Source organism: Pseudophryne corroboree, chromosome 1 (genome assembly GCF_028390025.1).
Source record: "Pseudophryne corroboree isolate aPseCor3 chromosome 1, aPseCor3.hap2, whole genome shotgun sequence".
NCBI lineage: Eukaryota > Metazoa > Chordata > Amphibia > Anura > Myobatrachidae > Pseudophryne > Pseudophryne corroboree.
In genome coordinates this window covers 140130235-140157688 of record NC_086444.1, presented here as the reverse complement: position 1 = coordinate 140157688, position 27454 = coordinate 140130235, and the positions used below count along the sequence as shown (strand labels likewise).

At 44.9% G+C, this 27454-nt stretch overlaps 1 protein-coding gene and 1 long non-coding RNA gene across 10 annotated transcripts in view; one reads left to right on the top strand and one right to left on the bottom strand.

Moving 5' to 3' along the window:
• Nucleotides 1-10140: 10140 nt before the first annotated feature.
• Nucleotides 10141-10769, top strand: LOC134991088 (uncharacterized). Its single transcript, XR_010195850.1, has 3 exons — nucleotides 10141-10186; nucleotides 10271-10383; nucleotides 10623-10769. It is a non-coding gene; the product is annotated as an uncharacterized LOC134991088 (long non-coding RNA).
• Nucleotides 10770-14872: 4103 nt separating this feature from the next.
• The window catches only part of ERBIN (erbb2 interacting protein), a 369988-nt gene continuing 357406 nt past the window's right edge, over nucleotides 14873-27454 (bottom strand). For all 9 annotated transcript variants that reach the window (XM_063963251.1, XM_063963289.1, XM_063963271.1 and 6 more), the window contains 2 exons: nucleotides 19072-19146; nucleotides 14873-18257 (listed from right to left, as the gene is read on the bottom strand). In XM_063963251.1, the coding sequence (XP_063819321.1) occupies nucleotides 18150-18257; nucleotides 19072-19146 (183 nt within the window). In that variant the 3' untranslated portion in view covers nucleotides 14873-18149. The remainder of the gene's footprint in view (nucleotides 18258-19071; nucleotides 19147-27454) is intronic.

Below are 27454 nucleotides of genomic sequence, written 5' to 3'. Positions count from 1 at the left end.
CGTAAGAACCATAGTCTGCGTTTTTATCGTCTGATGCAGCCCATTCCATTTGGCAAGAATCAGACGCTGCAGAGGCCTCGAGTGGAATTGTGCATACTCCACCATGTCGAATATTGACACCATCAAACACATCATACACATTGCTGCGTAAATGGATACCTTTTGACTGTGTAGCAAGTCCTGAATCCTTGACTGAACCTTGGATTTCTTGTTCAGAGGTAACATTACTCTCTGAAGACTTGAATCCAGTACAGCCCCCAAGTGAGTCATCCGCTGTGACGGAACCAGAGACGATGTTGCCCAATTCATGTGCCACCCGTGATTCTGCAGCCACGTTATTGTCTGTTGCAGATGACATAGGAGCAATTCCTGAGACTGTGCTGGGGTTAAAAGATCATCAAGGTATGGAAAAATTCTTATCCCCTGCTGTCGGAGATGAGCTGCCATTACTACCATAATCTTGGTAAATACTCTGGGGGTTGTGGCTAACCCAAAAGGTAGGGCCTGGAACTGAAAATGCTGTTGGAGGATAGCGAACCTGAGATAGCACTAGTGGGACAGTGCTATTGGAACATGTAGGTAAGCATCCTGTATATCTAGGGATACCATATAATCCCCTGGCTCCATGGCCAAAATTATGGAACGTAAGGTCCTCATGTGAAACCGAGGTACCCAAATGTATTTGTTCAGTAGTTTGAGATTGAGAATGGGCCGAAATGACCCATTTGGCTTCTGAACTAACAACAGGTTGGAGTAAAAATCCTGTCCTCGTTGTGCAGGAGGAACTGGAATGACTACTCCTGACCGAAGCAATTTCTGAACTGCCTTTTGCAAAGCCCTGCCCTTCGTCTCTACTCGAGATGGACTGGTACAAAAAAAACCTTTGAGGAGGGTACTTCTTGAAGGCAAAAGCATAACCTAGAGATACCGCTTCCTGTACCCAGGCATCTGTTGTAGACTGCTGCCACATCTGTGCAAACTGAAGAAGTTAGTTGTCCCCCAGGTGGAGGCCCGCACCATCAGGCTGATGGCTTATTATCTGTTTTACCAACCGGTCCTCTGGTAGTCTAATGCTTTTTAGTCTTACCAGACTTGTTGCATTGGGACTGCCTGCGATCACTTTTGCCTTTAGCTTTTCCTTGAGACCAAAAAGCCGGAACTTTAAGAAATTGTATGTGGAAGGAAACTTGACCTTCTTGGAGTCTGCTTCTGACTCCAAAATATCTGTCAATTCTTTACCAAAAAGAATATCTCCAGAAAAGGGCAAAGATTCCAAAACCTTCTTAGATTCTGAATCAGCTTTCCACGTATGTAGCCAAACTGCTCTGCAGCTATTGTTGAAGCGGATGCCCTGGAGGCAATAGTACCTATATCCAATGCTGCTTCTTCCAAGAACATTGCAGCATGTTTTATATGTACATATGGGATTTTTGCTCTCTAGATGCTATTGAAAAATCCCCCTCCAATGCATCAGCCCAGGCAGTCACTGCCTTTGCCATCTAAGCTGAAGCCATGGCTGGCCTTATGAATGCTCCAGACCGGGAAAAAATTGTTTTTAGAAGACCATCCATTCTCCTATCTGTGACATAATTTAATGATGTTGAAGACAAAGGTAATGAAGATTTTCACACTAATCGAATCACATGCGTATCTACGTTAGGAGCCACCTCCCTTTTTAACAATCCCTAGCTGGAAGAGGATAATTGGAATTCCATTTCTTAGGAATTCTAAACTTCTTATTAGGCGTAGCCCAAGCCTCTTCCATGATTTCCGTCAGCTGATCTAACCCTGGCAACTCAGTCTTAACTGTTTTAGGACGTTTAAACACAGGTGCCTTGGTTTTTAACACAGGCTCTGCTGAATCTTCTAAGGATAGAATGGCTTTCATTGCTTTAGTTAACTCAGCTATATCCACTGAGCTGAGACCCTCCTCCTCCTCTTCATATGCCGAAGTAGAATTAATTGAGCTTTCATCCTCCGATGAATACTCACCTGAACCATGTGTAGCCTAGGAGGATGAAGATTTACTTACCACCGGCTTATCAGCCTGTTTTTTTTTGAGAGGCTGCTGCTGGAAGTGATACACGACAAGTGGGAAGCTACATGTAAGGGTTAATCGTGTAACCTATCCCCGGTACAGGAGTTGGATGAATTATCCGTTCAGCTATACTGGATAAAGTCTGTGCAAACATAACCCAAGGTGGATCAACCTGCACCTGAAACTGCCTTGTAGTTTTCAAAAACCCCTGGTGAAAGCTAAAACAATTTGCACACAAACCATCCTGAGAGGATAACACAGCTTTGCAAGACAAACATGATATGAGTGTAGGTGTTGCTGTGAGTTTATCTTCTTCACCTTAACCGCTCTTAGACATGATAATCAACACTTTCACAGTGTACTACACAATTTGTGACTGTAATCACTAAGTTTTTTTAAATTGACATACAATCCGACCCTACTCATGCACCAGCATTGAGGATCGGAATAAAACAAAACTGACAGAATATAGTAAAGTCAGCAATCACACTAGCAGTCAGTCACATTATACATTAGTATAATAAGCAATATGAGCACATCATCAACTACATTTCAAGTATGTAGGAGAACATATTACTGAATCATGTTTAAACAGATCTACCATATTCAGACGCATTGCGAAAGAAACCACAGTATATGTATACAGACTCATATGCAATAGGCACTTATCTAACTTTTCATACTCAAAAAGGTAGATAGAGACTTAGTGTTGTATTACCCGTACTCAGTAGAGTAGGATACAGGGAGACTTACCTCGCTTCCAGGACCGATCAATACGTTAGCGAACGCTAAGTGGATCCAGACGCTACTAGTGTACACTGTCGCTCCATGAACCTACAGTGAACACAGACACATCAGTCACACAGCCGCCTATGCTGCGACTGGGTCCCCTCGTGTACAGCGTCTGAGATGGAAGCGGGAAACAGTTCATGGCGGGAGACTCGGAGGAAACTGGTCATGAACCCGGGGAGGGGTGATCAGGAGAGCGTCTGACTCCCCACTGCTCACATCAACCCTAGGGATCGTGGACTCATACTATTCCTGGAGCCTATGATCCCTAAGGCCTAGCGCTGGTGCACCCAAGGTGGCAGCCGCGTCAGCAACTGTTTGGTAGTCTCCTTCCAAACCAGTGCGGCTGCGTTCCCATTCTAAGCGGAACCAATGCCTTACCTCTTTCCTGTGCTCCGGCCACAGCCTGGTAATGTTTGCTGGACCTGCTAGTATATCCGACACAGACGCCCACCGAAACAGCACTGTACTCGTGGGTAAGCATTGTCGCGACCCAGCGGGGAGTTGTTGTAGCGACTCTTTCTAAGATACGTATAAGACGCTTTTTAGAAAGATCACTCGGAAAAAATAGTAAGACTATAAAAATAAAATAAGAACGCTTGTGGCTGCTAAAAGACAGCAGCCCTCCGAGAATGGTCCGGCTCCTGCCGCACCAAACAAAAATCTGATTTGCCTGAGCCAGGAAGTGGGATATATGGACGGGCCCGTTGCATGCTGGGAGGCCGAAAAGCTTTGTCCGTTTGGTGCAAATCCGCTGTTGCTCCACCACATCCCAATGTACCCTGTGGATACCCTGTGGACCCTGCAGGAGAAAAAACGGTTTGTGAAATTTCATCCCTGCAGGATATTTCACATTCAACTGTAAGCGATATTATTTGAAAGTGGAAGGGTTAAGAACAGCAGCAACTCAGCCACGAAGCGGAAGACCATGTAAAATGGTAAGGTCGGTGTGGAAGAACTTAAAATTTGGGATGTACTGGAATAGACATTGCAAGCCAGACCTTCTCATACAACACCAATTCCCAAAGAAACTCCAAAATCTTGTGGAAAGGCTTCCAAGAAGATAGAAGCTGTTATAGCGGCAAAAGGGGGACCAACTCCATATTAAAGTATATGTATTTGAATACAATGTCATTACAGTCCCTGTTGAGGTAATGGTCAGGCGTCCAAGCAACCCGGCATCAAACTGTCAGTGATGGATAGTCTGATGCAATTTTGGGGGCAGTGACGGGCTAAGTTATCCAAAATGGAGGGCATGTCACCACTGTTTAGGGGATGGAAGAGGTCAGGGATCTCCGTCGTAGGATAGAGACTTCCCGGCCTCTTCGATGGGCGGCTTGCTCAGCTCCATAGGTGCCACAAGCCGCGCAATGGTCTCTTAGTGATCCAATGAGGAAGCAGCAGTGATAGCAAATCCAACCACATCTGAATGACCCCTATTGTGCATTGTGTAATAAGGCTGTGTGTCTGCTTTTGCAGTTATAGACATTTGGAGACATAGAACAGATTGCTGCCATGCGGCTGAAACAAACAGATGTATTGTTTTTCCACTGATGAATCCAGGCAAAGCCTGTTTAGCCGACAGCTCTACCCACTTCTCTCACTGAATGCTTTTAGCAGCCAATGTGAATAATTGGCTTCTATGTGAAGAACAACAACAAAATGTGGCTTATATGACTGCTTTAAACATGACATTTATCTCATGGAAGAACTCCTCCGTCCCATCATTTTTAGAAGCACCAATGTCCAGAATATAAAAGTGTATGTGCAGCGATATTCCCACTGCAGGGTCAGTGTATGTGCAGGAGGGTAAATGAGTAAGTAATGCTGCAAGTATCCTGCCAGTTGTGGATAATCTCCAGACACTTTCCCACCAGTTCCCTTCAGCCTCATCCTCCCCTTGTGTCTCTGGAACCTCATTCCCCTGCGTTTCTGCAGCTACAGCCAGCCACCTTCTGTCTCTCCAGACTCCCCCTCCCTCACAAGCGCACGCAGGGGGGGTTTCCAAGTACCTAGAAACCCCCCCTGACGGGCAATCCTTCGGCGCTGTGGAACGATGTTATTTTATCAGTAATGTGGCTGCACGTGCACTGAGAGGCCTGCAGTGACAGCGCACAGCTTCCGCACAGGCACAGGACTTTGTGACTGCCGGGTGAGGCACTGGGTAGCGGAGACCGTCACCACCACTCGCACGGACTCTGCAGCAGCAGCGGCAGCCTGGAGTAAGTAGCAAACTGTCTTACTAGCTAAGCTGTGCATTCTATTAATTGGGGGGGGGGAAGAGACAGGGGGGGGGGGTATTCTGAGCGTATTATTGTCCAGGTATATATATATATATATATATATATATATATATATATATATAAAATTTAAGCTGGCCACGTAAGTTTGCTTGAAGATAAACTGCTGAGTGCCATACTTGAAAATATGCATGTAGAGTAGACACTACGCCAAACTGCTTGAGAGGGGATGATATATATATATATATATATATAAAATATAGCATCCACTCTCAAGCAGTTTGGCGCAGTGTCTACTCTACATGCATATTTTCAAGTATGACACTCAGCAGTTTATCTTCAAGCAAACTCATGTGGCCAGCTTAAATGTTGTTTAGGGCTCTAATACCCCTTTTACAAGCAGCACATACAATTTTGTTTTATGTGCTGCTTGAAAATGGGGAATTAAAGCCCGAAACGCTGCTGAAGCTGGCTACGTGAGTTTGCTTGAAGATAGACTGCAGTATGCTGGCAGCGGGGCGAGCGCAAAGAGTCCACTTGCAGGCTTGCTGTACTCACCACGCTGCAGGCTCTGTGAGTGTCGTGGACACCCACGAGTGGGAATAGTCCTGTAGTGCCAGTATTCCGGCTGGCAGCATTGACGGCTGTTGGGATTCCTGCGTCGGTATCCTGACTGCCGGGATCCTGACCACACACACACACACACACACACACACACATACATACAGTATATGTACGGAAACCCCCCCTGGAAATCCTGCGTTTTCCAGTGTCTCTACAGCTAGCCCCCTTCTCTCTCTCCAGCTCCAGCACCCATATCCCTCCGGCTGAATCCCACAGACCCTTACCTTGTTTGGTATATTCTGGGTGTCTACTTCTCTTTGTGTCTTGACTCCTCTGTCAGCAGTGCAGCATGACGTCACATGTGCCATGGCGCAATAAAGAAAACAAAGGAGATTTATGGTAGAATTACTATGGTTAAATCTCTTTCTACGAGGTACACTAGATTCCACAGGGAATACATCGGGGTGTAGAGTTGGATCTTGATCCGAGGCACCAACAGGCTAAAGCTTTGACTGTTCCCAGGATGCACTGCACCGCTTTCTCTATAACCCTCCTCCGGGCACTGGAGCTCAATTTCGTTAACCAGTCCAATGCAGTAACAGGTAGAAGAGACGGTAGATGTTAGTCACATAGAACCACATTCTCACGACAGGAGAAGGGATCAGCGGCTAATGCCATACAAACCCAAAGAAGCTAAGTGCGTCAGAGTGGGCGCCCTGTGGAATCCAGTGTACCTTGCAGAAAGAGATTTAACCATGATAAGTTTACCATAAATCTCCTTTTCTGCAGCGGGGTACACTGGGATTCCACAGGTAATACATCGGGGACGCACCGTAGCGGGCACAAGAACCCAGCGCCCAAAAGGAAACATCCTGGGAGGCGGAAGTATCAAAGACATATAACCTAATGAACGTGTTCACGGAGGACCACAGATGCCTTGCACAATTGTTCAGCGGATGCGCCACGGCGGGCTGCCCAAAAGGTCCAACAGACAGAGTAGAATGGGCTTTGATAGCAGCAGGAGCTGGAAGTCCAGCCTGCACAAAAGTGTGTGCAATCACCATTCTAATAAATCTGGCCAAGATTTGCTTATTCGCAGGCCAGCCACGTTTGTGAAAACCAAAAAGTACAAAAAGGGTATCTGACCTCTGGATAGAGGCAGTCCTCTCCACGTAGATACAGAGAGCCCGTACCGCATTCAAAGACCGGTCTTTGGAAGACAAACCAGAAGAGATAAAAGCCGGAACCACAATCTCTTGGTTAAGATGGAAAGAAGATACCACAACTGCCCGGTCACGGTGAAAAATCAAAAAGGGTGGACGACAAGACAAAGCACCTAAGTCCGACACCCTCCTAGTAGTGGTAATAGCCAGTAGAAACATGACCTTAAACGTAAGGCATTTAAGGTCCACAGACTCAGGAGGTTCAAATGAAGACTCTTGTAGGGCATTTAAGACAACAGACAGATCCCATGGAGCCACAGGAGGGACATAGGGAGGCTGAATCCGTAAAACACCCTGAGTGAAAGTATGAACGTAAGGAATAGACGCAATATTTTTCTGAAACACCAAGGCAGATATATGAACCTTGAGGAGGCCAGATGAAAGCCTAAATCTAGGCCTTGTTGCAGAAAAGCCAAAAGCCTGGAAGTTCTGTACGAATAGGCATCATAAATCTTAGCAGCACACCATGTGAAGTAAGAGTTCCAGACCCTGTAATAAATCCGCGCAGAAGCCGGTTTGTGGGCCTTCAACATAGTTTGAATAACCGCCTCGGAGAATCCTTTGGCCCTCAGGAGTGAAGCTTCAAGAGCCACTCCGTCGAAGTCAGTCTGGCCAGGTCCGGGCAGACACAAGGGCCCTGAATGAGGAGGTCTGGGCGTTGAGGAAGGAGAAGAGGACGCTCTATCGATAGACCTTGCAGGTCTGAGAACCAATGCTGTCTGGGCCACGCTGGAGCGACTAGAAGTAGTATTCCTCTTTGTCGCTTGAACTTCTGTAGTACCCTGGGCAGGAGTGACACTGGAGGGAACACGTATGGCAGCCGAAAGTTCGATGGAATTGCCAGTGCATCCACAAATGCTGCTTGAGGATCCCTTGTCCTTGATCCGAAGACCGGAACCTTGTGATTGTGACGGGACGCCATCAGGTCTACATCTGGTAGGCCCCACTTGTCCACTAGGAGTTGAAAGACTGCCGGATGAAGACTCCACTCTCCGGCGTGAACATCCAGACTACTGAGGAAATCCGCTTCCCAGTTGAGGACTCCGGGAATGAACACTGCCGATATTGCTGGCAGATGGTGTTTGCCCAACAGAGGATTTTTGATACTTCCAGCATTGCCATGTGGCTTCGAGTGCCGCCTTGATGATTTATGTATGCCACTGTGGTGGTGTCTGATTGTACTTGAACAGGCCTGTTCTGTACCAGAGGCAGAGCAAGCGTCAACGCATTGAACACTGCCCGCAATTCCAGAATGTTTATCGGGACGAAAGATTAATCCCCTGGTCCACCTTCCAGGACCTCAACCACAGAATTCGGCGAGCCAGTATAGACGCAGTAGACACCTTGGCTGCCATTACACCTGCCTCAGAGGCCGCCTCCAGAATATAGTGGGAGGCTGTGGTAATGAGAGACAGATATTGTCTGGCAGTCAGAAATATCCTGAGGCAGCTCATCCTCAATTGTCTGAACCCATGCTTCAATTCCTTTCGTGGCCCAGGAGGCTGCTATAGTGGGTCTATGTACAGCACCAGTAAGAGAGTAAATAGACTTCAGGCATCTCTCCACACGCTTATCCGTCGGTTCCTTCAGTGAGGTGACAGTGGTGACAGGCAGAGTAGATGACACAAGACGGGCGACATGAGAGTCCACCGGTGGTGGAGTTTCCCACTTGTTACTCAACTCCGCATGGATAAGATAACGAGCTAGCATCTTTTTAGACAGGGAAAATTTCTTACCTGGAGACGACCAGGATTCCTAACGTATGTCAATTAAATGGTCAGAATGTGGTAAGACTACTTAAGCAACCTTCTGACGTTTGAACTTATCAGGTTTCTTAGACGCAGTAGTGGGATCGATCTCATCATCAATTTGGAGAATCAGCTTAATAGCCTCCACTAGGTCAGGAACATCAACCTGGGTTGTAGATTCCTCATCAGAAGCGACTGTATCAGTGTCTGACGGATCAGTATATTCCCCATCCTCATTAGAAGTATTATCCAAAATATTAGTGGATTGAGAGGAAGAAATGGCCCGCTTAGATGAACCCTTGACGCCAGAGGTGCATGGGGTAGACTTTTGTCTAACCAAAGATTGATTTAATTGTTGTAACTGGTAACAAGGCGGATTAACTACAGGGACAATATATGGCTTCAATGGCACAGGAGGTCCCACAGGGGACGTAAGACACGTCACAAGCGTACTCAGCATACTTGAGAACGCTGCCCAAGGTGGTTCCTGATTGGCCACAGGTGCTGCGGACTGACTAGGAGATGTATGGCACCCAGTGCCTGAACCATCAGCTAAAACTTCCCCATCAAGGAAATCCTTGGTGCCAGCACTGCATGATGCAGAGGCGTCCGCGGATTTCCCGCCCTGTGTGGCAGACATTATAGGGAATGTAGCCTTAGAGTGTAACAGTACAATATAGCCAGACAAACACAATACCTGTAAATAACCCCAATTTATGTGACGGTAAATACAGGACACAAACAGAGGAGTAAAGCGGTATGAGGTGACTGAAATACACAGTAAAAAATACAAAACAGTACATACTGTGTAGCACTATATATCAATGAGAACCTGACACACCTAGCCCCCCAGGGTACAGAATATAGTGATAGCAAGAAGTGTGATGCACAAGAATGAAATCCACACAGCAGCTACAGGCACACTCAGTCACAGGTACAATGCAAAAGTTATTACAGATAAACAATAAAACTGCACTGGACAAGTAAAACTACATATACTATATATATATATATATATATATATATATACATCCAAAAGTAAAGGAGCACTCACCAGTCTTCAAAAGCAAGTTTTCTTTATTTTCAGTGGATCATATGAAACAGGGGTGTATCGACGTTTCGGTCCCCCAGTTTGGACCTTTGTCAAGTCTTCATTGATAAGATGCAGATTCATCAGCACATGTGCTTCATATAGAAGTAATGAATTTTATACTTCTAGTCTAAAAAGACAGAAAAATTAGACTAGAGGTAATACACGCCCATTTTTATTTTTTAAATGAAGGTTAAGGTCTATGATGTATGGAAAGATTAATAGTAATCTCCTAGAACATATCTTTATGGTCTGACTAGTCCTCACATTTCAGATGTGAAGGCGTTTATATACCAGTGATTCTTGAAATGAGTGGTATCTGAGTTTAGGCCCTCCCTTTTTGTATACCTTTCACCATGATAAGGTGAGACACTAACAAATGCTAATTAACTCATTAGGTCCTCCATGTCTGCATGAAGTTGCCGATTCCTCTTTTTTTCATACGAACACTTCCCTTTTGAGCTCTTCGTAATCTGAGTTACCAGATTCACGAGGTATGTTGTACATTATTCAACCTCTACGGTTTAATTGAATTTAGATAATAGATCCCTTCAAGAACTTGTTATATTCCCAATTAGGCTGACTTTATGCCCTTATTTCACGCCTCATTGATGTTTGGAAGCCCACGTATGAACCTATTCGGCCAATGATCTAGGCCTATCACTCTTTTGGATAGACATTATTATCTAAGGTATGTCTAACATAAAATCTTTTTCGGTGGACCATATTTATGAATAACATCTTAAAGTCTCTTCTAATTATGTGAGATTATCAACTGCTCATTCCATGTTTTCGATTTTTTCCTTGTCTTGCCCATCTTTGTTGTTTTTTCGGAGTGTTCTTTTGGATTGTTTGTACATTTTCTTATGTATTTTTATGTATTTTCATGTATTCATATATTTTATTGAATGGTTGTTCTATAATTTCTAGACGCACCCCTGATGAAGTCTAGTTCCTAGACGAAACTCGTTGGGTTACTGTATTTCTTGTTGATGTTATCTCCGAATATTTAATGAGGAAGAATAAGGATACAACACAGAAAGGTTGCCTTCTTTCCTCCATATCCCATTGATGGATTTCTGTAGGAGAAACTACATCATAATGTACATGTAATAATGATGGATATACTTCATGTTTCTGTATAATTGTTTTAATAAATTTTTATGAAAAGTACAGTCCGTTATGTGTTTTAAAAACCTGTATAAATATTGATTGCAAATCCTGTTAAGCAATAGTCTTTGTATAAGGGTATTTGTAAACCCCTGGGGCGCCATTTTTCCTCTTCTTCTATACTCTATTTTCTTTGCTCAGTTCCTCCTAACAAGGAACTCAGAGGAACCAGGCAGCCCATCCTAGAGATAGCTATACCTAATCGCCTATTTTGAAACCAATTAGCGCAGGAGGAGAGTGTTTGTGGTTTATATATATATATATATATATATATATATATATATAAATATAAATAAAACAGCTTTTGATTAGCTTAAATTCATTTTATCAAAGTTTATTACAGAGGTGTTGAACATGCGGCCCTCCAGCTGTTGTGGAAGGACATGCTGTGATGCCACATGTTCAATAACCCTGGTTTCAGCAACTTAGATTTGGATTTAATCTGCGTATATACTTAAAGGTCTTAGGACCCATTTAAAAGTCCACTTTTTTGCCTTTCTATGCCTAGTATTGTGCTATCCTATAGATTTACTTGGCTTCCCTTGAAGTGCATCAGTTTTGACACAGCCACATTAGTACAGGTTTTAATGGATTTCCGTTCACTGTACTCACCTCTTTGTCCAGGATGATGTAGCTAGAAATTACCATTGCTGCATCTGACAGCTCCCCGAGATCTAGAACTTAAGTAAACCATTTAGCATTGATGATTTTACCAGGATTCTCGAACTCTCTAAATAACATGTCCATGGCTGGTTATAGGATCATATGGGCATCTGACATATTTGACAGCAGGATGTCCATAGTCTTTCATAAAAACGTTTTTTTTTTCCTCTGGCCAGGTCTCTGGCACTCAAGATAATATAGGACTCTCTAGCTGCCTATCTGACACATCCTTGAGTGGAGTTACGAGATCATATGCACATGTAAAAGGTGTGACAACTTCGGAAGAATCACATCCAGCGGTATTATATTATTCACTACAGCTTAGCAAACACTGCACAACATGTAACAAGTCTGGTAATAGCGCAGGTCACAAATGTCATGCAAAATGAAGCAGGTTTGTCACTCACAAGTTGACATGTATACGATCTGTGGACCTTCCAGGCCCTGGCACCCTACTGCTTACCACCACCCCGGACTATCACCTGGCCAGCTTGTCCGGTGTTAGGAGCCCTGTGCTGTTTACAGCAAAGCTTTATCCCAGCTCACAGGTGGGGTGATTGCTCGTTGTAAACCTCAGCACACTGCAAAACCTTGACTGGACCTGACAACCAGCCTACACCCATATAGTCAGGTGGTGAGTATTGCCTCTGACTTGTGGCAATGTGGCCTCCCTGACACAGAGGTTACAAATCAGGGTGTCCGAAGTCCAGGGGACACAAATACACGTGATCAGCACAAAGAAATGAGTGTGTGAAAACCTTCCACTGTCGCAGTGACCCTCGGTCACAGTGTTCTCCAACCAGACTTCCGAATCAGAGTTTTGAACATTAAGTTGAATTGTCTGTAGAGAAAAGGGGGTCACCTGCTAGCCCAAACTCCTAAGAATCCCACAGTGCCTGCTACTATATATCTCCACAAAGATTCACAGGGAATCCAAATACCAAACCAATTAGGAGCACAAGTAAAATGGCAATGCTGTTATTCAGAGGTTGGGTAGATAATTCCAGCCTTCTTCTAATGAATGACCAGCAGCCCTGGGTTCTAGCAGACCTCCTTGGTGGTCCAGTAGTAGGAGGGGTCTAAAGAAGAAACAGTATGGGAGAGGGATCACCCTCAATCAGGTTGGAAGGGCCTAATGCCAGAGTTGCCATGCAGGCCTAGTGTACGATATGGGGAGGTCAGGAGGCTAGAGCCTCAATAATTTTGACCTTGAATGCTTAAGGGCAGAGTAACTATGCTGACAGGGTTAGGACCTGATGTAATATACAGTAGAGCACGAATACGCTCATTGTATCATTGTAGTGTGCAAATACAAATTGATTGGCTTGCTACAGAGGGTGCTGATTGGACCATTGTAATTCTGTATACATTTGCTTGGTCCTGGGCCAGATAATGTGATCCTCGCAGGACATTTATACACTTTTTCAGACAGAAATGTCTGAATTACCCGGCTTTTACCTGGCATTTCAGTGTTGGGTAATTTTGCTGGTCCCTGCCCGACCCCCCTTTCACACAGACAAGCAAATTACCGGGTCAATAATTTCTACCAGGTAATTTGCAGATCAAAACGGGTATTTCGTCTGTGTGAAAGGATCAACTGGGTCTCCAACCCTGGTAAATTCCTGGGTCGAAGTCTGGGAATTTCAACCCGGGTTGACCCCTTTCACACAGAAAAAGGACACGTGTTTATCGGCAAATTACCAGGTAGAACTCTCTCACCCGGGAATTTGCCTCTCTGTGTGAAAGGGGTATTACTTGATCATTGTCGAGCAGGTAAGACTAAATATTTGTCCTCTAGGTGCCTCCTCAGGCTAAAATGACACATTGAGATAACGTAAAGGAGATTTAAGGATATCATTTGGCTAAGAGGTATTAACCGTGTGGTTCTAGAGATGAGCTGGCAGCAGCCTCAACAAGGTAACCCAGATGAGAACTCTCATCAAAAGTTACAAAAAAAGTAGTTTTGAGGAAAGCTATGGAAGATGCATAAAATGATCTCACAATTGTTTTTGTGGTCATTAATGTGTGTATCACTGCCCACTGCAACATCTCGAAAACGTCTTTGCTTGAAAGTATCAAAAGTTTGTTGCTGGGACAGCTTGTCTGGAAACAATCCCAGCAAAGCATTTGCTTCCAGGTCTGGGACCTAGCAAGGGTAATGCGTATGTGTAAGCCACCATTACTGGAGAGGGATAAGATATACTGCTCTGCCAAATAAACCTCTCTGATATCTGCTGCCGTACCCTGTTGAAACATATGGGGAAAGCTTAATAAATGTGAATATCCTGTGAAAAAAAACTTATGAAATGTGGCATTTAATGTCACAACTCTGATTTCAGGAGCATAAGGTTTATAACACCTTCGCCTAAGAGACTAACAAAACCGTGTCTTTTTTTGGTGATGTTATCTTTGGCATGGTCGGCTCAAGGATCATAGGAGGCGCACCATGGAGGTGACCTATTCTGAGTGGGACTGAATGATTCCAGGACCAGCCAGGAGAGGAGGAAAGACTCCAGGACCAGCCAGGAGGAGTGACTCACTGCAGTGTCACTACTGCAGTCAGCAGAAATCTTCTTTTGCAGGCAGATCAGCAAAAGAGTTCAGTGCAAACTTTAAATGTCCAAACACTAGAGTCTATATACAGACTATATTTTGCCTTCACCGCATTGGAACATATTATGGGGTTTATGTATTGGGTGCAGTACCACCAGTTGACTGCACCGGATGGATTTTGGCGAATATGTACCTGATTTTTATTTATATAGCAACCCTATTTTAATGAATATACCTAAGTCTTGACCAGTGTTGAAAATAGCAGTCTAAGTGGGAAGAGCACAGAATTACAACAGCCTGATATCACAGATTTTCCTGCTCCCATCTATGGACTGAGATCTAAGGTATCTCTTTAAACAAAAAAGCAGCAGTTTTCTTTTACCCACGCACACACCGGTCACCTATACAGTTTTCTTTTACCCACGCACACACTGGTCACTTATACAGTTTTCTTTTACCCACGCACACACTGGTCACCTATACAGTTTTCTTTTACCCACGCACACTGGTCACCTATACAGTTTTCTTTTACTCACGCACATACTGGTCACCTATACAGTTTTCTTTTACTCACGCACACACTGGTCACCTATACAGTTTTCTTTTACTCACGCACACACTGGACACCTATACAGTTTTCTTTTACCCATGCATACACTAGTCACCTATAGTTTTCTTTTACCCACGCAGACACTGGTCACCTATACAGTTTTCTTTTACCCATGCACACGCTGTTCACCTATGTATTGGGGGAAAAACACAACAACAAAATGAAAGTAATCTGGCTAATGACAAAGTTTGTAAGAGCATTAGTTTATTTTCTAATTTGCATGTGTTACTTGAGAAACAGTTGACTTATATACAAAATTGGAATGTTGAATAAATGCTGATCATTAAAACATTACATTGCTGTTGACAAAAAGATTCCATGAAAAATAAAATCTCACAGCATACCTAACCATGAAAGCTGGGCTCGATTTCAGTCTTTGCTTTATTGCTATGTTTTGCAGTTCATAGAAGGCCTTACAATGTATGTACATATTTCTTTGAAACACAGTCCAAACAAAAAAATGAATATGCTATTTACATAATAAATAGTGGGAGATTTGCAGTTGAACTTAATTGACCTCTGATTACAAGACAATGATGATGTGCGATGTGCATTTGATGCAAATATATTTCCATGTGCGCATGTCTGCATAGTTGGGGTTTATATAAACCAGTCCGGTGGCCCGGATACCACAATACACTGTACACAAGTTTGCAGTATTAAACAGTACACACACACCACACTGTGCATTGTTTTAGCATACCTCCGACTCCTATCGGACACCATTTTAAAAAACACATTTGGGAATGAAGTGGTAGAAGAGTTATTCCCCCCCCCCCCCCGTTGTATTATATCCGTAAGGTGCCTGAATCTTTCTGGTACCTGGAAAACACAGAAATGCTAATACAAATGAAAAGAACAGTTTACAAAACAGATTAACATCAGCAGAGTCCAAAAGGAGGACTCCCAAGGAGACTGGGCTGAAAATGTGCTGCAGGCCTGTCCAGTGCCTCCAAGGACTACAGAGTGCCCACTACTGCAGCGAATGCCGCATTCCAGGAACAGTGCGCTGTATTGTTAGTTCATGAACATATTGCAAATGTATTGCCACAAGGCATCTAGAAATCCATTTATATGCATAGGTCATTCGGATTCACAACCACACACCCCCTACATTGGTTTCAGTTGTGCTCTCACACAAAAAAAGAAGTAAAATGGTTTAAAACGTGGGAAAGAATGAGGATAATAATCTGCTGATGCAATAAAACTACAGACGTTAAAATGATAAAATTGCTGGGAGAACCTAAACTCTCCACCATATGAAATGTACGCCATGTTAAAAAATAAAAATAAAAAAATAAAATAAAAATGTTCCTCTGTTTAGTTAACGGCTTTAAAAAAGAAATGCTAAAATCATGAAGGTCTGTATTACTATTTGCTCATATCTATACACGATCCGCATGTACACTAACAAAATACGGCAAATTTCTGTGGTTATATTCCAAAATAGTCACTTCCTATGTAAACAAATGTGAAACTCTGCTAAATGAGAATATGAATAGCTGTTACAGGGTTTGTTTCTGAACGTTACAATTTTACACTCAGAAACAAATACAATTCTCTTTGCTGTTACATCCAAGTGCAGAATGACTTCATGATCAGATACAGTGTATCGCTCTTGCTTTGCTAAAAATCCACCTGGTAATACCTCACAATCAGGATTGATAATTGCGGCTGCTATTGATTCAGAAAAATAAATTACAGTATTGTTTAATTACACAGGTTTAGGGCTGTGTTAATGACCCACACACATTATAAGTAACATAAAAAAATAAACTGTCATAATACAATATTGATCTAATAAAAACAAAGACAATCAGCCCTAAAATAAACAGTTATTGGTCATCTATGGCACTTATCCCTGGTCTTTAATAATCACGTATTAAGAAGCACTGCAATCCCTACTCATTTACACCAGAGCCACAAAAGAAATGAAGATCGATGAACAATGTTCCTTTATGAACCAAATCATAGCAAGAAATATTTACATTAATAAGGAACAAAGGCAGCTTGTGGTAATTCACTAAACAGTATATAGTTAAAAACCCTTTAATGACTCTAGCGCATGTATTTTCACATTTCAATGTTCCCTGTAGAAAGAGCCCTTTAACTGCTGCCATTAAAATGAAAGGTCCACAGGACCCTCCTGAAACTCTGACGCTATCTTCTAGAATGCTTGAGCATTCCGCCATGTTTCCATCACACACTTGCTTTGGTTACCTAGCACCAATCACTGACATTTAGCAAGGCAAGAGGCCATTCTGTCCCATGTGGAAAGTGAGCTGATGCAGGTGTAGTGTCACCATCTCTACACAGTCTCTGTTGTATAGCAATAATAATGAAAGCTGCCAAACTACTGTATAACCAAGGCTTTGGCCTCTATGGCACCTGTCTGAGGCAATCTGGGGTACTCAGCCCAAAAGAATTCAAGGTGATTCCGAGAGGGATTTGCTGATCATGATAACTTTGGAAATATATGTTTAAAAGACAGTAATCAGGCACCATGAACAAATGCTGCTAGTTTAGGCTAATCTACCATTGTTTTCTAGTACCACCCAGGCCTAGCCTAGCAAGTTAAAAGATCTTTCATGTAGCATGTGAGAAGCTGACGAACAAATTAATAAAATATGTAAACACACATTCCCATGAAATTATTTCAATTAAAAAAAATATATAACTCGGTTTAAAAACAGCATACAAAATGTTTTTACAAAACCAAAAATGTGCTTTAAACATATCAAATACCTAAGGATGTTGATATAGAGAGTACTAAAAAAAACAAACGATGCTGTTGGTGCCTTTAGAAAAAAAAAGCTTTCAATATCAAGACCCCTCAGAGGAAGAGCACTTATTTCCTGCATGGTCATAGAAACCAAATAGGACAGGTGGCTACATTACCTAGCTGACCGGATGCACAACTTGGCATAACCATTCACCTATACCACGTACACATAGCAAAGCCATAATTCTCCTGTCCAACTCTACATAAGTGGTTTGGATTTAAAAAACAAAACAAACCCACAAAACAGAAAGAAGTGATACCAGGTGTGATAGGAGACAGGCTCACACAGAGGCAGCCCTGTCGCTCACATGTTCGCTACAATTGAGGCTCATTTTTATCTTACAGGGTTTTAGTAATGCACATTATCCAAAAATAAACCTACATTCTGTACAAAAACAATACAGGTTTGTTCTTGTAGGCGAGACGTATCAAACACCGAGCAGCAAGGCGTCAGAACCCGGCCGCTTTATCTGCAGTGGTTTCACTCCCCTAAACCACACGTGTGACTATTCATCTGTGTACAAACTGTTTTTCTTTTTATCAAAATCCAAGTGCATGTTTCCTGCTTTTCTCTCCAAGCTGTTTTTTTTTCTCTTATATACATAGAAAAATAGTTTTGATAAGAATTAGTCTCTTGACACATTGCTGGCTCTCCATTCATTTTTTTTTTTTGCCTCATTTACACAGCGCCATCCCGCAACACAATCAGCTCTACAGCACCCTGAAACTTCTTAAGCAGCGCCACTGCCTGCCCATGGTCTATGTTCAGGAAACTGTAACCGTTTGCCTAAGAGAAAAGAAAAGAAAAAAAAAATGATATACAAGGTTGTAACGGCATGGACTCATTGGGCACGACTCAATTCAGCGACAGTTGAATAGTGCTGGGAATTAGCTCCCAGCGCTTTGGTAAGTCGGAGAATGCCCGTTCTCCCGGACTAAACAGGGTGTTTTGTCGGGAGAACAAGCATTCGCCGACTTATGTGCCCTGCGTGACGCTGTTTTCGCCGCGCAAGGGGCAAAAATCAGCATCACGCCGGCACTTTTGTCTGATTTCTGCTTGCACCTCCTAGGGATGTGAGAAGAAATCTCTTCGTTAAGTGTCACATGGCGCTGAATTGAATAGCGACGGGAGCTAATCCCGGCGCTATTCAACTGTCGCTGAATTGAATCGTGCCCATTGTACATTAGCCTGTGTTAGCAAGGGACACCTCAGAAGCAACAGTCTTATTCCAGCAATTCAGAGTAGGATCAGTTGAATAATGTTAACTAAATTTTATGGCAACTGCTGGTTGATTTACCTCTGAGGAAGCAGCTATTTTGTTTTCATTTACTTGCTGCTACAAGTCCATAATCATAGGAGAACTTGCCTCAAACAAATACTATATAAAATAAATAAATAAAGTAAATCGGGGCTCAATCAACTCTGTCGTGGGTAGAATCGAAAGAGAATGCAAACCATAATTCTATTTGCCAATACTCTGTGACTTTGGCAGTGTCTGAGGCTGGTAGGTATTACTTATATACTCAGTGTTAGTGGCTGGATGACAGATGTGATAGGAGGGAAACATGACACATGGAGAATGAATAACATGTAGTGTTACCTGTACTATCTTATCCCCAGGCTGCAGCAGTTTGGATGCTGGTCCTTCCTGCTGCACTCTCGTCACAAATATTCCCTACAAAAGGAAAGGAGGAAGTTCATGTTCAAGTTCATAACACTTTCACACTCCCCGCATACAACTAAGGGTCTGCAGGCTAAAGCTGGGTACACACTAAGCAATACACCAGTCGATAAATCGTTCCACCACGGACCGAAACAATATATGGGCCACATTGGTAAGTGTGTATGCTCTATTTGCGCGAACCACGGTCATCAGTGACATCTTCTCGTTGGCCCCACTGCGGGGCCGCCCCAAGACATCGCTAACAAGGGCCATACTGCCGAGTGCGTACACGCTGCTGACTGTCGCTCCCGGCATCGGCAAGTGTGCATGCACTTGTCGATGCCGGCTCCATTTTCATCAGCTGGGTCCACACATAGTGTAGTGTTTAACAGGTTTAAATCCTGCCCGCCACTTGCTGCAATCCGGCCCACTGTGCAGCCTGTAGTTTGGGTGTTGGGCCCGGCTGCTTGTAGATAAACACTTAGTGGGGGTTAGTACGGAGACCTAATAGGAGGCGGCTGCAATGATAGGCCGCCTCACAGCTTTACAGCCCAAGGTGGATCTAAGAGTGGCGCCACAGTAGGTATCTATCCTCAATGCCAACTCTCCCATCCCTTACGCCTGTTCTGCTACACACACGCCTGTCCATACTGTGCATAGGAAAGGTAAAAAGAGGATTTTGGTACTTACCGATAAATCCATTTCTCTGAATCCTCTAGGGGACACTGGAGTCCTATACAATAGGGGTGTGAAGCTTGCAACCGGAGGTGTGGCACAATCTAAAATTAGCATCGTCTGCACAGCCGGTTCCTCCCCCTTCACATCCCTCCTCCCTCAGTTTGGAAAATTTGACCGAGAGAATAGGACATGATACTAGAGCCCATGGCGAGGAACCGAACCGTACAACATAGCAAACAGCAACCAATAACTCTTTTGACAGAAAAACTAACGCTGTTTGCACGAACTGTTTTAACAAGAACTTTTGAACACAGCAGGTCGACAGCACCGAGGCGGGCGTCCAGTGTCCCCTAGAGTATTCAGAGAAATGGATTTATCGGTAAGTACCAAAATCCTCTTTTCTCTTTCATCCACTAGGGGACACTGGAGTCCTATACAATAGGGGACGTCCCAAAGTTATCCCCCAGGGAGGGAGTGCTGTCGGTGGTCTGCAAAACCAAACGTCCGAACGTAGAGTCTCCGGACGCAAAGGCATCAAACTTGCAAAATTTCGCGAACGTGTGGGCTGAGGACCACGTTGCCGCTCTGCAAGTTGAGTAGTGTAAACACCTCTGGCAGCCGCCCCTGAGGCACCCACTAAGCGGGTAGTATGAGCAACAGTCTGAACCGGAACCTGTTTCCCACAGGAAATATAAGCTTGCCGAATGGCAAGTCTAATCTATCTAGACAAAGACTATTTAGATGCTGGCCAACCCTTCGTTGGCCCATCCTTAAGACAAACAAAAGGTCTGAATGTCTGAAAGATGACGTAACCTGTACGTTTACCCGTAAAGCTTGGACCACATCCCAGGACACGTCCCCAACTGCAAGATCCTGGAAAGATGGACCCACAAGTGGCTGTTTTACGTGAAACCCCGAAACAACCTGAGGAAGGAAATCTGCTCTTGTACGGAGTTCTGACCTATCCTCATGAAAAATTAAAAAGGGGCCCTTACACGATAAGGCTCCCAACCCAGAAACCCGCCCGGCCGAAGCCAAGGCAAGCAGTAATGCGACCATCCAAGAGTAGATATGTCAGGACTATTCTTCCTATAGGCTCAAAAGTTGGTGATCACAAAAATTCCAACACCAAATTTACATCCCAAGGCGCAGTGGGAGGACGAAAAAGGGGGGTGTATCCTCTGAACCCCCTGTAAAAAGGTTTGAACCTCTGGCAAGGATGCTAACCATTCTTGAAATAGGATGGAGAGAACCGAAACTTGAGCCTTCAGATAGCCCAGCCTCAGTCCTACCTCCAGACCGGCCGAAAGGAAAAGTAGAAGTCTGGAAAAGTGGAAGTTCGTCGAATTCCACCCACATTCTTGACACCAGTCCATGGTTTCAATAGCCACGCCGTTAAACATAACCTGTTCAGGTCTGGGTGTTGGAACGGTCCCTGAGATAGCAGGTCCTCTCTCTGAGGTAACCGTCAAGGATCTTCTGCTAGTAACCCTCGCAGGTTTGAGTACCAACTCCTGCTGGGCCAATCTGGTGCGGTTAGAACCGCCCACACTCGCTCTCGTTTTAACGTCTTCAGAAAACCTGTGTATGAGTTGGAAAGGTGGAAAAATGTAAAACCTTCCTGTAACACCAAGGAAGTGTGAATGTGTCCACTCCATGTGCTGCTGGATCTTTTGTCCTGGACACATATCTGGGCAGCAGATTTTATTGTCGTACGCCATTAGGTCGACTTGAGGTAGACCCCATCTCCTCACCACCATGTATAAAAAAAAAAAAAAAAAAAATTCAGTGGATGTAGGCACCACTCTCATGCATGTCCTGGTGATTGAAATAATCTGCTTCCTAGTTCACCACACCTGGAATGAACACTGCCGAGAGGATGATGTTTCGCCTTTCTGTCCACAACAAGATCTGTGTGGCTTCCTTTAACGCAACCCTGCACCGTGTTCCACCTTGACGGTTTATGCATGCCATCGTCGTGACCTTGACCGACTGCATCTTTATGTGTTGGCCCATGACTAGGTCTTCGGCTAAGAAAAGTGCATTGTAAACTGCTCTTAGTTCGAGAATGTTTACGGGTAGTCTGCTCTCCAGTAGCAATCTCTAAGACGGCATCCCAACCTCTGAGACTGGCGTCTGTTGTCAGGATCCTCCAATCCCAAATGCCGAATCTCTTGCCTGCTGCGAGATTCCTGTGCAACGAACACCAAAGTAAGGTGGTTCGTATGCGCAGTGAAAGTCGTATTCTTTGATGTAGAAGCCAGTGCAACCCTGCTCCCTGAGCAATGAGGTTCATCTGTAATGGTCGGGAATGAAGTCTGTCGTACAGGAGAGCTTCGACAGATGTCACCATTATCCCGAGAAGTTGCACCCAGAGGTGTAGAGAAACCGTTTGTGACCTCAGTACCGGAGCCACTAATCTCTGTAGGTCCTGGACCTTGTTCTCTGGTAGGAATACGCTTAATTGTACCGTGTCCAAGATGAGACCGAGGAATTGAATCCGTTGAGTTGGCATGAGGTTGGATTGCTGGAAATCCACAATTCATCCATGTTGAATGAGAAATTGATGAGATGTCTGAACATCCTTGATCAACTGTTCCGGAGAGGATGCCTTGATTAGTACATCGTCTAGATAAGGACTAATCGTGACCCTCAATAGTCCCGATTCTGCAACCATGATTGCCATGATCTTCGTAAAGAGTCTTGGGGCCGATGATAGACTGAACGGCAATGCCCTGAATTGGTAGGGATCCGTCACCAGTGCGAACCTTATGTAAGCCTGGTGAGGGGCCCGGATTGGGATATGCAGATATGCAGCCTTTATGTTCATGGATACCATGAACTCGTCTTGTTCTAAGCCTGCAATGACCGACTGGAGTGGTTCTATCTGGAATCTGTAGACCACAGGTTCTCAAACTCGGTCCTCAGGACCCCACACATTGCATGTTTTGCAGGTCTCCTCACAGAACTGCAAGTGAAATAATTAGCTCCATCTGTGGACCTTTTAAAATGTGTCAGTGATTAATTAATACACCTGTGCACCTGCTGGGTTACCTGCAAAACATGCACTGTGTGGGGTCCTGAGGACCGAGTTTGAGAACCCCTGCTGTAGACCCTTAGAAACTGGTCTAAAACTTTTAAATAGAGTATCGGCCTGACCGTCCCATCTGGCTTTGGCACGACAAAAAATTGGAATAGAGACCCGTACCTCTCAGAGGCGGGAAACGGAATAATGACCTCTGACCGTAGCAATGTTTGATGCAGGCAGTCGTGCTTTTGCTTACTGAGGGCACAGAGGCAATCCTTATAAAAAAAACTGACTGTGAGGCCTCTGTGGGAAAACCCGGGTTGTACCCCTGGGAGATTAGGTCATTTATCCAAAGTTCTGGTGCGGTGTTGGCCCAGATGTTCCGAAACCGTCCAGATGTGCGCCACCAAGGGGGATCTCAGGTGAGCCGGGAGACCGTCCTGCCCTGGTCTTGTCAGCAGGTTTATCCTTCTGGCTGCTGCCTGTGAGCGGCCTCTACCTCTACCCCCACGTACTTGTGTACCAAAGCCTCTGCCTCGGGCTCGCAAGGACGGCGATCTAAATGAATTAAACGCTGTTCCCGAATAACCTCTCCTAACTTGTGGAGTGGCTCTTGTATAAGGAGTAGGCAGAAAAGAGGACTTCCCTGCTGTAGCTTGCAAAATCCACTTGTCCAACTCTGGACCGAAAAGTATCTCACCCCCAAAGGGGATGGATTCTACCGCCCTCTTGGTGTCAGAGTCTTCTCACCATTCTCTGTCCGTCTAGCCGATATGGCTGATGCAGAGACGCGTGATGCTAGCCTGCGAATATCTTTAGAGGCCTGACGCAAGTATGCAAGTATGAAGCGGATTCTTGAATGTGTTCCGCAAGTTGGGTAATTTCTGCCAAGCCATTTTTTTCTTCAATAGCCTGTACAATACGTCCAGACCATGTTCCCCTGGCCTTGGTAACCCAAGCGTAGACGACCGTAGGTCTCAGTTTCTGCTACAAAAATTGACTTTAAAGCTGTGTCAACCTCGTGAAGTCGTCTTTGACAACCTTCCTAGGGAAACGTCCACTACCGGTGGAGTCTCCCACTTATCCATTACACCCTTAGGTGGGGGATAAGTTACTTGAAACACTGTTCAAAAATTGAAAACGTTTGTCAGGCTGTCTCCATTTAGCCTCCTCCATTTGAGATTGGAGGGATTTAAAAATAGGAAACGCTACTGAACGCGGTTTGTGGGATTTGAACAATTTGAATTCTTCTGGCTCCTTTACTTCTGCTACCTTAAAGTTTAGGATCTCCTTCACTGCTTTGCTTAAAGAATCAATACCTGAGATTGCCGTGTCCTCTTCTGGAAAATCGGCAGCTAAGTTAGATTCAATGAACTCATCTTCCTCTGTATCAATGAGAAGACCCTTATCTCCTCTGCTTCTGGTACAAGAGGATTAGGCCTTTTAACTGCCCTGCACACATTCGTTACGGCTTGTGCGGGCGGCGTTAACCTGATGAGAACGTGTTCCATCGTCTTTGAGAATCCTGCAGCCTTTGATTGTTGCGTGCGGGAGTCCGCCATCTAATTGGAGATTTTATCTGCAAGGTTATTTTTCCATGACCTAGCCGGAGCACTGCTGCCAGGCGTAACGTCCTTGTCTAAGCAGGAATCGCACACCTCGGAGCTGCCATCCGCGTGCTCTTTCCGTTACATGCAAACATAAAAGGTCTTGGAGGTCTTGGTTGGTGTTTTAGACATGTTGACTAAACCCCTTACCAGACCGTGTCGCAGCGCGTTCACCCTTTAAACTAGGAAGAGAAAGACTGTGATAGATGACAGAAGCAAAAGGTATTGAGTTGCCTGGCTGAAAATATCTCTATATTGTAGAGAAGAAAAAATAAATAAAAATATTTAATTTCTTTTGTCTTTACACCAGCCGACTTGCAACCGCCTCACACCCAACTGTACGTCAGCTACGGTGTTAGAGTTGGCTTCACTTGCTTCTTCGTATTTTCTGTAGGCTCTTTGTAATAGAGTTCCTTTGAAAATACATCATAATCACATTATATTCTTCAGGAGATTCTCATTATAACATTTCACCAGCAGGGTGCGCTGTGTTACTATTAATCTATAATAGGGGGAGGTGCACTCCATGCTTGCATGATTTTTAAGATGGCCGACAATTAAAAATTTTGGACACTTTATTTAGAAGGGGGATCTTCCACTGGTGAGCCCCCCTGTTTACACTCTATGGCCGTGTCTTCCCGCAGCTGAGGAATTCACCTCAGCCTCGTGCTCACTGTAGCGTCTCTCCTCTCCCCGCCTCCGGCGGCTGAGGTTAAGTGCTGCGCAGCGCGGTAATACAAATCTCCGGCTGGCCGTCGCGCGCCGGGACCGCTCTCACAGCTCCCGTAGCGGCGCCTTTCTCTGCTGGCAGGGAAGACTAAGTGCGCTCTCTACTGTGCGCTCCCCGCTGGCCTCCCCCACACGCGGCTGAAGGATCTCCCCAGCCGCGCGGCACTATGTTCTGGACGGCGCGCGCCGGGACCGCTCTCCTCCTCCTCTCCCCGGGTCCCGTAGCGGCACCTGCTGACAGGGGATCCCGCCCCACACTGACCGCTGTCCGGCACGCCTGTAATAAAACAACCAGTACTCACAGTTGTATGTTGAGAGAGATGCAGACCCCTTTAGTAGGAATCCTTGTCTCTCACTCCTGAACCTTGTCCTCCTTTTATTAGGGGGCCGCAGCTTTCACTTCTGGTAAAGCCTGCACCCCCTTTCATTTAGGTGGGATAGGGCATTTACCTTCTTGTCTGTTTTTTTAATCATCAATAGTTTTTATTGAATTTTTTTGCATTGCAAACAGGCGTACAAAAGGAAGAGAAAGGGAGGGAGGGGAAGTAGGTACATAAACACAGAAGACAACGCTATAACAGACATGTGCAAACAGTTCAAAGTCGATCACACAGGTACATCGTAAGGAAAACAAAAAATTAATGGAGATGGAAGTGCGGCAATGGGCTTGGTATAAATACAACACAAAGAGGAGGTCATTGCAGTCTTAGGAGGGGGGGGGGGGCCCTCATCAGCCGATGGGGCTGGGAGGTGGCTGTCCAGGGGGGGGGGGGGGAGGAGACACGACACGACACACGTAACATCAGTGTAGTACCCTCACCCTCCGAGGTAAACAGATGCCAAGGCATCCAGCGCACAAATGGAGATTTAGCAGTGGAGGAGTATGGGATGTGTTCAGTCTCCATCAAGAAGTGCAGCTGTATTTTGTGTATCACCTTCAACAATGGAGGCGGTGTGGGCTGTTTCCAGTTTTGGGCTAAAGCCGCACGCGCGGCGAGACAGATGTGGCCTAAGACATAGTGTAGATGTACACCCACGCCTCGCGATATATATTCAATAAAGCTATAAGAGGGAAGGGGGACAGGTCGAGATTCAAAACTTTGTTGATAAGGCCAAATACCTCTGTCCAGTACCCTTGAATATGGGGACATGACCAAAAAATATGGAAGAGGTGGCCTACCTCTCCGCATAGACGCCAACAAAACTTCGAACATGCAGGCCAAATCGTATGTAGCCTTTCCGGTGTGAGGTATAATCTATGGAGTAGCTTAACATGCATTTCGGAGTGATTCAGGCATTTAGACATAGTAAAAGAGGACATAAAAATGCGTTGCCATTGAGAATCATGGAGAACACAGCCCACATCCGCCTCCCACCTGATTTGGGCTCTAGATTTAGAAACGGGGAGTTGTGAGAGTAATGTTTTATACCAGAAGGAGATCTCCCCTCTAGAGGTAGCGCTAGAAAATTGGCCTATGACTTGCAGAATACCAGGTGGTGGTGGGGAGGGGGAAAGGTGGAGGCTAGTCCACCAGTGCTGTATTTGGTAATATCGAAGCCTCTCAGAGTCAGGCAGAGAGAAGCGTCCCTCAATATGAGAAAAGGAGGCGAGCACAGACCCATTAAACAAGTCTCCCAGGACCTCCATCCCCCTGGACCTCCAGCCCGCCAGGTTAAGATTAGGGACTAGAGCGGCCACGGTTCGTAGTGATATCAGAGACAAATTATGATAGGAAGGGGATATGGCCGCAGTCAATTTATCCCAAACCTGGAGCGTGGCTCGGGTAGAGGGGAGGAGGTTTAAGCTCCGTGGGCAAAGGGGTTTAGGTATCCAAAAAATATCTTTAAGGGGAAAACGGGGGCAGGTCGCCTCCTCCAGACACGTCCACCCTGGACATATATCTTTGTAGAATTCTTTAATCTGGGCCAGAAGGGAGGCCTCCTGGTACAGTGATAGATTGGGCATATCCAGGCCGCCGATTCTCCTCGGTAGAGACATCCTCGCGCGAGCAAGTTTAGGCGGGCGCGAAGACCATAATAAGAATTTACTTACCGATAATTTTATTTCTCGGAGTCCGTAGTGGATGCTGGGGTTCCTGAAAGGACCATGGGGAATAGCGGCTCCGCAGGAGACAGGGCACAAAAGTAAAGCTTTCCGATCAGGTGGTGTGCACTGGCTCCTCCCCCTATGACCCTCCTCCAAGCCAGTTAGGTACTGTGCCCGGACGAGCGTACACAATAAGGGAGGAATTTTGAATCCCGGGTAAGACTCATACCA